General features: G+C 41.6%; 1 protein-coding gene across 2 annotated transcripts in view; it reads right to left on the minus strand.

Moving 5' to 3' along the window:
- ARHGEF9 (Cdc42 guanine nucleotide exchange factor 9) overlaps positions 1–10,395 on the minus strand; it is a 124,511-nt gene that overhangs the window by 54,427 nt on the left and 59,689 nt on the right. For both annotated transcript variants that reach the window (XM_025038475.1, XM_015596262.2), the window contains exon 3: positions 7,727–7,906. In XM_025038475.1, the coding sequence (XP_024894243.1) occupies positions 7,727–7,906 (180 nt within the window). The remainder of the gene's footprint in view (positions 1–7,726; positions 7,907–10,395) is intronic.

Below are 10,395 nucleotides of genomic sequence, written 5' to 3' on the forward strand. Positions count from 1 at the left end.
TCTCTGCTTTATTCACTCTGTTTATTCCATTTAATATATTTCTCATCTCAGATAATGTGTTCTTCATTATAATTTCCATTTCCATTTTTATATCTTTTAATCTCTCTGTTGAAGTTTTCACTGAATTCATCTACCCTTCCCAAAAGTTCATTGAGCATCTTTATAACCAGTGTTTTGAACTCTGCATCTGTTAGATTACTTGACTCCATTATTCCTGGATCTCTGTTCTGTTCTCTCATATGGTTTCTGCTTCTTTGTCTTTCCATTTTGGCTGCCTTTCCATGTCTGTTTCTATGTACGAAGAAATGCTTCTAAGCCTCCCGGTTTTATTAGTGTGGATTTGTGAAGCAGGTGTCCAGTGGCACAGTCCTGAGAGGAGTTCAGCTGCAGGCCAAATTTATCCCCCGCATCGGCCCCTCTGGGCCCACCTGTTAAGATTTAGCAAGCAATCCACAGATGCTATGCTTATAGTTGCCTCAAAAGGCCACACCAGAAACCAAGGCCAGCTGCCTCCAATGTGAGTCTAGATGCTGCTCAGCAAGAAGCATTTGACTCGCTGAGGCTATACCTAGATGTGGCGTGGGTGGGGCCGTGAGTTGGGGGAGGCAGAGTTTCAGGGAATTCTCTAGGCAGAGTGACCTCTGTTATCCAGTTTGATGATGTCAGTGCTATGGCAGTGCTGTGTCCACACACGGGGTTTGGGGAGGGCTCAACAAGGAACAATGGATACTGCCAGCACTTCTGAACAGAGTTGAGTCTCACCTGGGCCCTCACTCCAACAATGTCTCCCTGTAAGTCCCTGGTGTCCCCTGAGTGCAGCCAAATCAGCACTGGTGTTCACAGTGAGCAGATTCATCACCGGGAAAATCCACTCACAGGCACGGCCCCTTTAAGAGGCATCTGCCTCTGCCACTGCTCCATCCCACTCAGCCGCTTGAGACCAGGCAGTCTCATGTCCTTGCTCCATCCTGCCTTCTGCCCGTTGCAGGGTGATTTCTTAGATTTCTTCCTAGTTGTATAACTTGTTCATCTAGATCCTAGGCGATTATTCCTTGCTCTTTGCTTCTTGTTTCCGTCACAAGTTTGATTTGGTCGCCAGAGGGATGAACAGAGCCTATATCATCTACACCATTTTTTTTTCAGCTCTCTTTCTTGCTACTTTTAGGATTTTCTCTTTGTTTTTGACCTTTTGCATTTTAATTATAATGCGTCTTGGTGTGGATCTGTTTGAATTCTTTTTTGGGGCTCTTCGCGTTTCTTGTATGTCTAGTTCCTTTGCCGGGTTAGAGAAGTTTTCTTTCATTACTTCTTCAAATAGAGTCTCAATTCCTTGCTCTCTCTCTTCTCATTCTGGTACTCCTATGATGAGGATATTGTTACGCTTTACATTGTCCCAGAATTTTCTTAAACTATCCTCATTTTTTAAACTCTTTTTTTTCTTTTTGCTGTTCTGATTGGCTGTTTTCTGCTACCTTGTCTTCTAGTTGGCTGAATTTTCTGATTTGTCCAATCTATTATTGAATTCTTCTAGTGTATTCTTCTTTCAGTTATATTCATTTGTCTGATTCTTTCTTATAGTTTCTATGTCCTTTTTTATGCTATCTCTCTGTTGAGGTTCTCATTGAGCTCTTCCGTTCTTCCTCTAATTTTACTGAGCATCCTAGTAATAATTATTTTGAACTCTGCCTCTGATAGGTTGCTTGCCTCCATTTCATTTCGCTTATTTTCTGGAGTTTCACCTATTGTTTCATTCGTGGCATGTTTCTTTGTTTTATCATTTTATTTGCCTCTCTGTGTTCATTTCTGTGTTAAGATTTGTTTCATATCTCAACCTTGGCCAGATGGCCTTATGTGGAAAGTGTCCTGTGTGGCCCACTTTCACTAATCACCTGTGCCATGGGCTCTGGATGGGATCTTTGTATGGGTTGTGATTTTCTGTTGTAGCTAAGCCTTTATTGGTGTTAGTACATCAGTGGATGGGATTAACGCTCGGGCTGACTAACTGTGGGAATTGGCTACACCCACAAGGTATGAGTTGCTATGTGAGGGCTGACCCCACTGAGTGTGATTTGCCCTAGCAGGCTTGTGTACTTTCTGAGACCACCCTTTATGTGTACCACTTATGGGGCTAGTGAGGAGTTGCTCTGTCGTCTAGTGCCAGCCTCCAGGTGTTTTAGTTTTGTGGCCCCTTGGGAGGGAGTCCCCAGTAGGCCAAGGTCAGCAACTGCCTTTGATTAGTGACAGCTACAGCACAATCTACAGATGATTGCTGCCTATGCTGGATCTATATGTAAGTGGAAGAGATAATGCTATAAGCTGCGGTCTAGTTACCCACAGTACCAGGTCTAGGGTGGTTTAACAAAAGGACCAATGCTTCTCAAGTACTGAGGCTGCCTGTCAGTTGCCCATAATACTCCGTTACTGGAAGAATCTCTGGGTGCTATGCACGTTGTATGGTTTGGGGTCCCAGGGAGTCACCTGGATTTATTGAGATTTTTCCCTGCCACTGTAGTGTCAGTTTACATGCCAGTGGTGTCTTTTTTGCTTCCTGTGAAAGTCTCGGATCACAACGAGGCCAGTCGCTGCCCTCTTCAGGCCTACAAACACCCAAGATCTGTTTGAGAATTACTGAAGCTCGTGGGCAGGAGTTTGTGGCCCGCCACTGAAAGTTTCTCCTGGGATGCATGGGCTTTGCATAGGCCCCACGAACTATTTGCTGTTGAATGCTTGTCCCAATCAGAAGATGAGACTGGGTTCCCTGGAAACAGGCTTGCGACAGATAATTTGTGGGTTAGTTGGGGAAGTATCTCAGTGAGGCACAGGGCTGTCAAGCCTATACAGCACCAGATTTCTGCCAGTTCTGGGGCTGTAGGTTCCCACAAAAGTCACATATCACTGCAAGACCCAGTGCCATCTGGAATGTGTCCACAAACCACTGTAATCTGCCCAAGCAATACTGTATCTCATGCTAGCAGCAGTGATCTGCCTGCCACTGATTTCCCCAAAATCTGCACACTGTGCTAGCCAAGGTCTGCTGCCTGTGCAGAATGCACAAATGTGAAAAGGGGCAGTGTGGGTGCAGCTGCCTGTCAACAGGTCGCTGGCACTTTGTGGATTGGGTGGGGCTAGATCTCTGGGAGACAAGGGCTGTCAGGCCAATGCAACCTCAGTTTTGCTGCAACTTTTGTGTCTACGTATTCTCACAGTAGTCACAAACCAGTGAGACCAGCTGCTGTATAGGGCAGTCCTATAGACCCCTGCAATCCCCCCAAGTGATATTGCAGCTCATGAAGACGGCAGTGGTCTGCCCACAACTGATTTCCCTGAAATGTATGCACTGCTCTAGCTAAAGTCTGTTGCCTGTGCAAAATGCTCAGCCCCAAGAAAGGGCAGGGTGGGGGTGGCTGCCTGTCAACAGGCCGTGGGCACTACGTGGGTTGGTTGGGGCTGGATCTTAGGGAGACAAGGGCCATCAGGCCATTACACCCTCAGTCTTGCTATAATTTTTGTATCCGTATACCCCCGAAAAAGTCACAAATCACAGGAAGACCAGCTGCTGACTGGGACTGGCTCACAGATCTCCACAATCAACTCAAGCACGTGTTGGCAGCAATGATCTACCCGAAACTGTTTTACCTGAAATGAGCTCACAGCACTGGCTGAGGTCTGCTGCCTGCATTGAATATTTGGCCTTGGAAAGGGGCAGGGAAGAGGCAGCTTCCTGGGGACAAGCTGCTCCAAGGAATCTGTGGATTGGGTAGGGCAGGCTGATCCCCCCAGGCAAGTGCAGCTTCAAAATTGGCCACGAGGGTGGAGGGTTCAGTGTAGGCAAGCTGGCACCCATCTGTAGACTGCCCTGTATGGGAGCCCAACTAAGGCACAATAGTGACTGCCTGTCCAGCCCTCATTCTGGAGCCACCTAATGCAGTTGTTCCCCATATGACTCTTGCACGAGGCTCCGTGCCTCCATTGGCACCCAGGGTGTGTGTCCCTCAGTGAGAGAGGCTGTGCTTGGGCCCTTTAAAGTGGTGTCTGGAATTTCAGTCACCTTCCATCTTACCTGGTTGACCAGAATCCCCACTGATATTTACAGTAAGATTTTTTGGAAACTCCTCTTTCCTGGGCTGGAACCCTAGGCTGGAGAGCCCCCATATGGGACTAGGAGGTCCCCCTTCTTCATGGGGGACCTTTGAAGCCACACTCTCCCTCCCAGTGTTACACCTGCATCTGTGGGCACTGGCCCAGCCGGATTCGCATCATTGCGCCTCCTACCAGCTTTGATGTGGCTCCTTTTTATCATCAGACATATGTGTTATGATCAGCTGGAGTTCAGGTGATTTTCCACGTTGATTATTTTATAAATTAGTTGTAACTTTGATGCGGTCCTGAGAGGAGGTGAATCCCGCTTTTACCTCGTCTGCCATCTTGACCGGAACTCTATGATCAATTGATTTTTGACAAAGGTGCCCAGGTAATTCAATGGGAGAATTAATAGTTTTTCAACAAACGGTGCAGAACACTGGATATCCATAAGGAGATAAATTATCTTTGACCCTCACTTTACACCATATAGAAAGATTACCTCGAAAAATGATCATAGACCTAAATATAAGAAATTAAAAAAGGCCTAGATGTAAGAAATTTCTATAAGAAAATAGGAGAAATCTTTGTGACCTTGAGTTAGGCAAAGATTTCTTTAAAAAGACTCCCAAAAACATGAACCTTAAAAAAAATAATAATAAATTAGATTTTAAAGAATTAAAAGGTTATGCTTTTCAAAAACACTGTTAAGAAAATGAAAGGCTAAGACACAGACTGGGAGAAAATAAATCTGACCAAGGACTCGTAAACAGAATAAAGAACTCCTAAAACTAGACAATAAGAAAATAATCTACTTAAAAATGGTGGGCAAAAGACATGAACAGACACCTCACCAAAGATTTTATACAGATGGAAAATAAGTGCATGAAAAAATGATCAATATTAGCCATTAGGTCAATGCAAATTAAAACCACAATAAAATATCACTAAACACTTATTAGAATGGCTAAAATAAAAAAAATACTGATAATACCACATGCTGGCAACCATGTGGAACAACTGAAATTCTTATATATTAGATATGAGAATGCAAAATGGTGTAGCAACTTTGGAAAATGGTATCTTTGTCAGTATCTTATAAAGTTAAACACTTACCATGCAACCTAGTAATCCCACAGATGTGAACAACCTAGTAAACAACCCAGGTGTCATAGAATGAACTGGTGGATGGGTAGTATATCCAAACAATGGATTATTACTAAGCAATAAAAAGAACCAATTGCTGATTCATTCAACATGGATAAATACCAAAGGTATTATGTTAAGTGAAAAAAACTAAACACAAAAGGTTACTACTATATGATTCCATTTATATGACATTATAGAAAAAGTAAAATTACAGTAACAGAAAACAGATCAGTATTTGCCAAGGGCCAAGGGTTGGAGCAGAGATTGACTACAAAGGGAAAATGAGAGCGCTTGACAAAGTGACAGAAATGTTCTATATCTTGATTATGATGATAGGTGCACAACTACATACATCCGGCTAAAGCTCGTCGAATTATACACTCAAAATTGGTGAATTTTGTATGTAATTATACCTTAATAAAAGCTGATAAAAATGAAATCCTAGAACTGATTAATAAAAGAGTAAACAATCCAATTTTTTTCAAAGCAAACTACTACATGAAGGATAATACACCATGATTAGGTAGGGTTTATCCTAGCAATGCAATGTTCATTTAACATATGAAAATTCTAATTCCAAACAGATTAAGTGGTAAGAGAATGTTATTCTTTCAATAGATCAGTGGTCCTTTTTGTCTCCCAGGTGACATTTGACAATGTCTAGAGACATTTTTTTTTTTTGGGGGGTCACAATTGGGGTAGGGATAGTTAATACTGGACATCCATTGAGTAGAGACCAGAAATGTTGTTAAACACCCTATAGTGCATAGAGCAGGCTTCAACTGAGAACCACTATTCTATGTTCTACTTACCCTATTCATCACTATGTTTATGACATCTATACACATTGCTATAATGTTGACATATTTACTTTGTTTCTTGCTACATAGTACCCTACAGTAGGCATCCTCTGTCCGTTTCATATCCCTCCCTTGGTGATAAATACCTAAATTGCTTCTAATTGCACTCCACTACGCATAACACTGCCATGCAATGAACAGCCTTGTAAGTGCTCCCTCATAGACCTCTGTAAGAACTTCTCTAGGATACATTCTCAGGAATGAAACCACTAGGTTATACACATGCTTAACTTCGACAAATACTTCCAAGGTGCTTTCTGGAATGGCTGAACTGGTTTAAATACTGTGCAGAAAAGAGTTAACATATCAGGCCTATGACTGCTATCCTTAGAAAGACCTGCTTGAAATGATGACCATTAATTGGCATCTTGGAACTTGGATCTCAAGAAGATTCTTACCATTCCCTGACAAAGGTGGCTCACTGTGCCTAAACTGTTTGTACAAACAATGTGGTTTATACTGAAACCTCCTTTCCTTCCTAGAGTCTAGAATTTGGGTACATGCTAGGCAGAGGGTGCCTACATGACCAGCCCCACCCCCCCACCTAAAAACTTTGGACAATGGGTCCCTAATGAGTTTTCCTAGTAGACATTTCACATGTGTTGTCACATCTCATTGCAAAGGGAATTAAGTGCAAACCTGTGTGACTTCACTGAGAGAAGACTCTTGGAAACTTGAGCCTGGTTTCCTCCAGACTTAACACATGTGGCTTTTCCTTGTGCTGATTTTGGTTTGTATCTTTTAGCTGTAATAAATCATAACCATGAGTATGACTATATGCTGAGTCCTGTGAGTCCTTCTAGCAAATCATTAAACATAGGGATAGTCTTAGGGATATCTCCCCCAACACACATTCCCATAAGTAAAGCAGGAGATATTTGCAATAAGACTTACTTTTAGCTGCACACTTTTATGTGCCATTTGAATTTTGTATCATGTGCACATATAATCTCTTTAAAAACACTCTATAAAAAGGGGATAAAGAGTTATCAAAAACAATTAGATCATCTATGAATGAGAATCAAAAGATGTTAAAAGAACCATCGGGCTATAGAGTGAAACCTTCTTATATTCCAGATGAGGAGGCCCAAAGAAGGTGAGGGACTTACCCAAAGATACCCAGACAGTCATTACAGACACAGAACTCAAATCCTCACTTTCCCAGTTCTTAGTACTCCTTCCTCTAAGTCATATGATCTCTTTTTCCTACACGTGTCACTTCTCCTATCCTAGTGCTCTCCCCTAAATGGGAGACCAAGAGGCCTACTTTCATGTTGACCATGGCCTCTCCTATTTCTCAGATTCCTGGATTCTCCATGCAGTGAATAATTTCAGAGTCCTTCCAAAAACAATGGGTCCCATGGAAACTAACCCAACAGGAATGGGAAAGAGAAGTTGAAGAACAATCCTACTGGTAACTGTCTGGAGCAGAAAGGTAGAGAAAGAGTCTTAGGCCAAATCACAGTGCCTTCCTAAGAGTCCTCATACCCTGGCAAAGGTGTCACCATCAGAGTCAGAGAGGAATCCATACCCTACCACAGGACAATGCAGCTGAGAAGGACCAGACAGCTCAGATACTCCTTCCACTGCTTTCTAACCTCTCTCAAACCCCTCCCCACAAAGAGGAAGATGCTTACGTGCTCCAGGAAGCAGGGTCCTATCTCGCTGAGGTGGGGGTCATCATTGTTGTACTGTTTCTCCAGGTCTCTCACGAAACCCATCTGAAATCTGTAGATGTCTTCAATGTTCCCAAAGATCACCTTCAGTTGCTCATCACTGAACATGTCCCTTCTCTTCCGGCATTGCTTCAGGTAGCCCTACAGACAAAGAAAAAGCCCAGGCTGAGGATATCTCTGATTTCTTGAGGGCTTTACCACTTACTAAGCACTTGGGAGCCTCATTTCAGTTCTGTGAAGTAGATAGAGAACAATCATTTTCATTTTTCTTCATACGAGGAAATTGAGATTTAAAGAAGGAAGCCACTCCACCAGTGAGTAATTAAGAAAGATGGATGTCAAGCAAAGGTCTTCAGAGTACAAAGACTCCAGAGTATGGAGCTTTCCCCATCATTCTCTATGACAAGGACCCCAAAAGACATAGAGAACTCTCTCACAAGCTGGTTAAGCACAAATATTTTCACTCATTTTAGTAGTTATTGCTTTAGCTGGATCTATTCATATATCTCAAGTTCTATTTCTTATAGGACCAATTCAAAAGATCTTCATATCATTGACAACAATATGGCAACAGAGGCCCCATCAGGAAAAGTTCCCAAAAGGAAACAGAGATTGACAAAACCAAACCATTCTTTAAAGCAATGTCTTAGCCATCTAAGGTAGCTGGCCAAGAGAAATCATTTGGATGAGCTCAGCCAACAAGCCCACAAGTGTCCAGGCATGTGTTTTTAACAGGGTAAGTATTCAGGACACATTTGTGAATAAATAGATAAATTAATACAGCTAGCCATTGATAACATGCAAGAATCAATAGAAGATTCTTGGTTTAATAAGAGAGCACTGAGATAACACAATCGGATTCAGGGCACACTGTAAGACAAAATAAAAAAAAAAAGCCATAGTCTTCCATTTTGAATCTACTGGTGTAGATTTTTAACTAATGGTCACTGTCCTCATTGCAAATCATTAGCATGTGAAGATTTTCTTGGTGAGAATGAATTATGGTCACTTGCTTTCATCTGAAAGTTAAATGCAATTTTCATAACACCTTTCTTAAGTGTTGAGTCGTTAATGAGGAGCATTGTCGTGACTGACTTACCACTTCTGGTCCTAACTCTACCTCTACTTTGTCTCTCCTAACACAGCTTACAATTAGGTCATCTAGGCATATATATTCCAGGAAGATCCTCATCACTGGCTTCAATGTCCTTTACTAATCTCTACCAAAATCTCACTTCATTTACCTCTTTTCACACTCCATTTCAGTTGTTAATTAGTGTCTTTAAACAGTCTGAAAACTGATAGTCTGTGCCCATGGTGACATTTATTTAACTAATGGCTGCTGCCCTCATTGACTGGCATGCTTAAGATGTTCTGCATTCATTCACGTCCAATTCCTGACCAGGAAGAAGTTGCACTCTATTCCCAGAATACCCTTTTAGCTCCACTATCTTTATTGAATTAGCTCCCCAAATTCTGCCTCCTTAGGAAGCCTTCCTTGACTTACAGAGAGGCAGTAAATTTCTATAGGCCCCTCCTTGCCAAATATCTAACTCCCAAGGTGTGCTTTCCTCTGTCTCTCTCTCTTTTTTCCCTCTCTCTCTCCTTCTCTTTCTCATCCTATCACCTTTGGAAGTATCTTTGCTACAGTGGAACAGGGAATGAGCATATCAACTGGCAGGAAACTTTCCATCTTGACATTAGGCAAGGAGGCAAAGACTTCTTCACCCCTGCTCCCACTTTTTCTCCCTAAGGTAAGCCTGTGAGCATAACTGAAAAAAAAAAAAACTGGTAACAATGTCACATCAGCATGTCACATCTGGGTAAGTAGTAGGTATCAGTGAGTGACCACATTGGGAAACAAAAGAAGCTGTCAGGGACACCTCATTCATCCTTAGGAGCCAGTTCTGGAAGTACTTAATACTTTTTTGTTCACTATTCTCATTTGAAAGGTCTCAGGCAAGGAATAAATTATCATCAAATCCCCAAAGTGCAGCAAGGATACTAGATCTCGACATCAGTATGGAACATGACAGAAATGAAAGAGAAGAAAAAAAAGTGGACTCTGTAAAAGAAAGAAGAAATAGAGATGTCAGTGCAACTTCCTAATTCCCCACATATACTATTCATTGCCATTTGTCAAGCACATTGTTTTCTATTATGCTATGTGTGATGTAACAAAACAACATTAAGCTATGTATTAGGAGAAATGCCCAGACGATGACAGGACCCTAGAGTGTTTTGTCAACTGTTTTTCTTTAAAGCTAATGCTGATACATTTAGCTTAATGAAATATTACAAAGCCACTAAAATAATGAATGGGAAAATTATCTAGAAACACGGAAAAGTGCTTATGATATAACATTAAAGATCAGGACACAAAATGGTATGGCATGATGATAACAACTCTTTAAATACATAAACATATGGACATTTTTGAAGGAATTATGCAAAAGTGCAAAGAGTTCTCTTAAATTTTGTGGATTCTAGTTAATTGTTCCTATTTTCAAAATTCCTCTAATGCTGTTTTTTATTATTATTATTATTATTATTATTATTATTTTCTGCATGTAAAGCAGACGTGCTAACCGCTACACTAAGGAACCATGTCCTTTTTTTTTTTCAATTCA

Source organism: Pteropus alecto, unplaced genomic scaffold (genome assembly GCF_000325575.1).
Source record: "Pteropus alecto unplaced genomic scaffold, ASM32557v1 scaffold370, whole genome shotgun sequence".
NCBI lineage: Eukaryota > Metazoa > Chordata > Mammalia > Chiroptera > Pteropodidae > Pteropus > Pteropus alecto.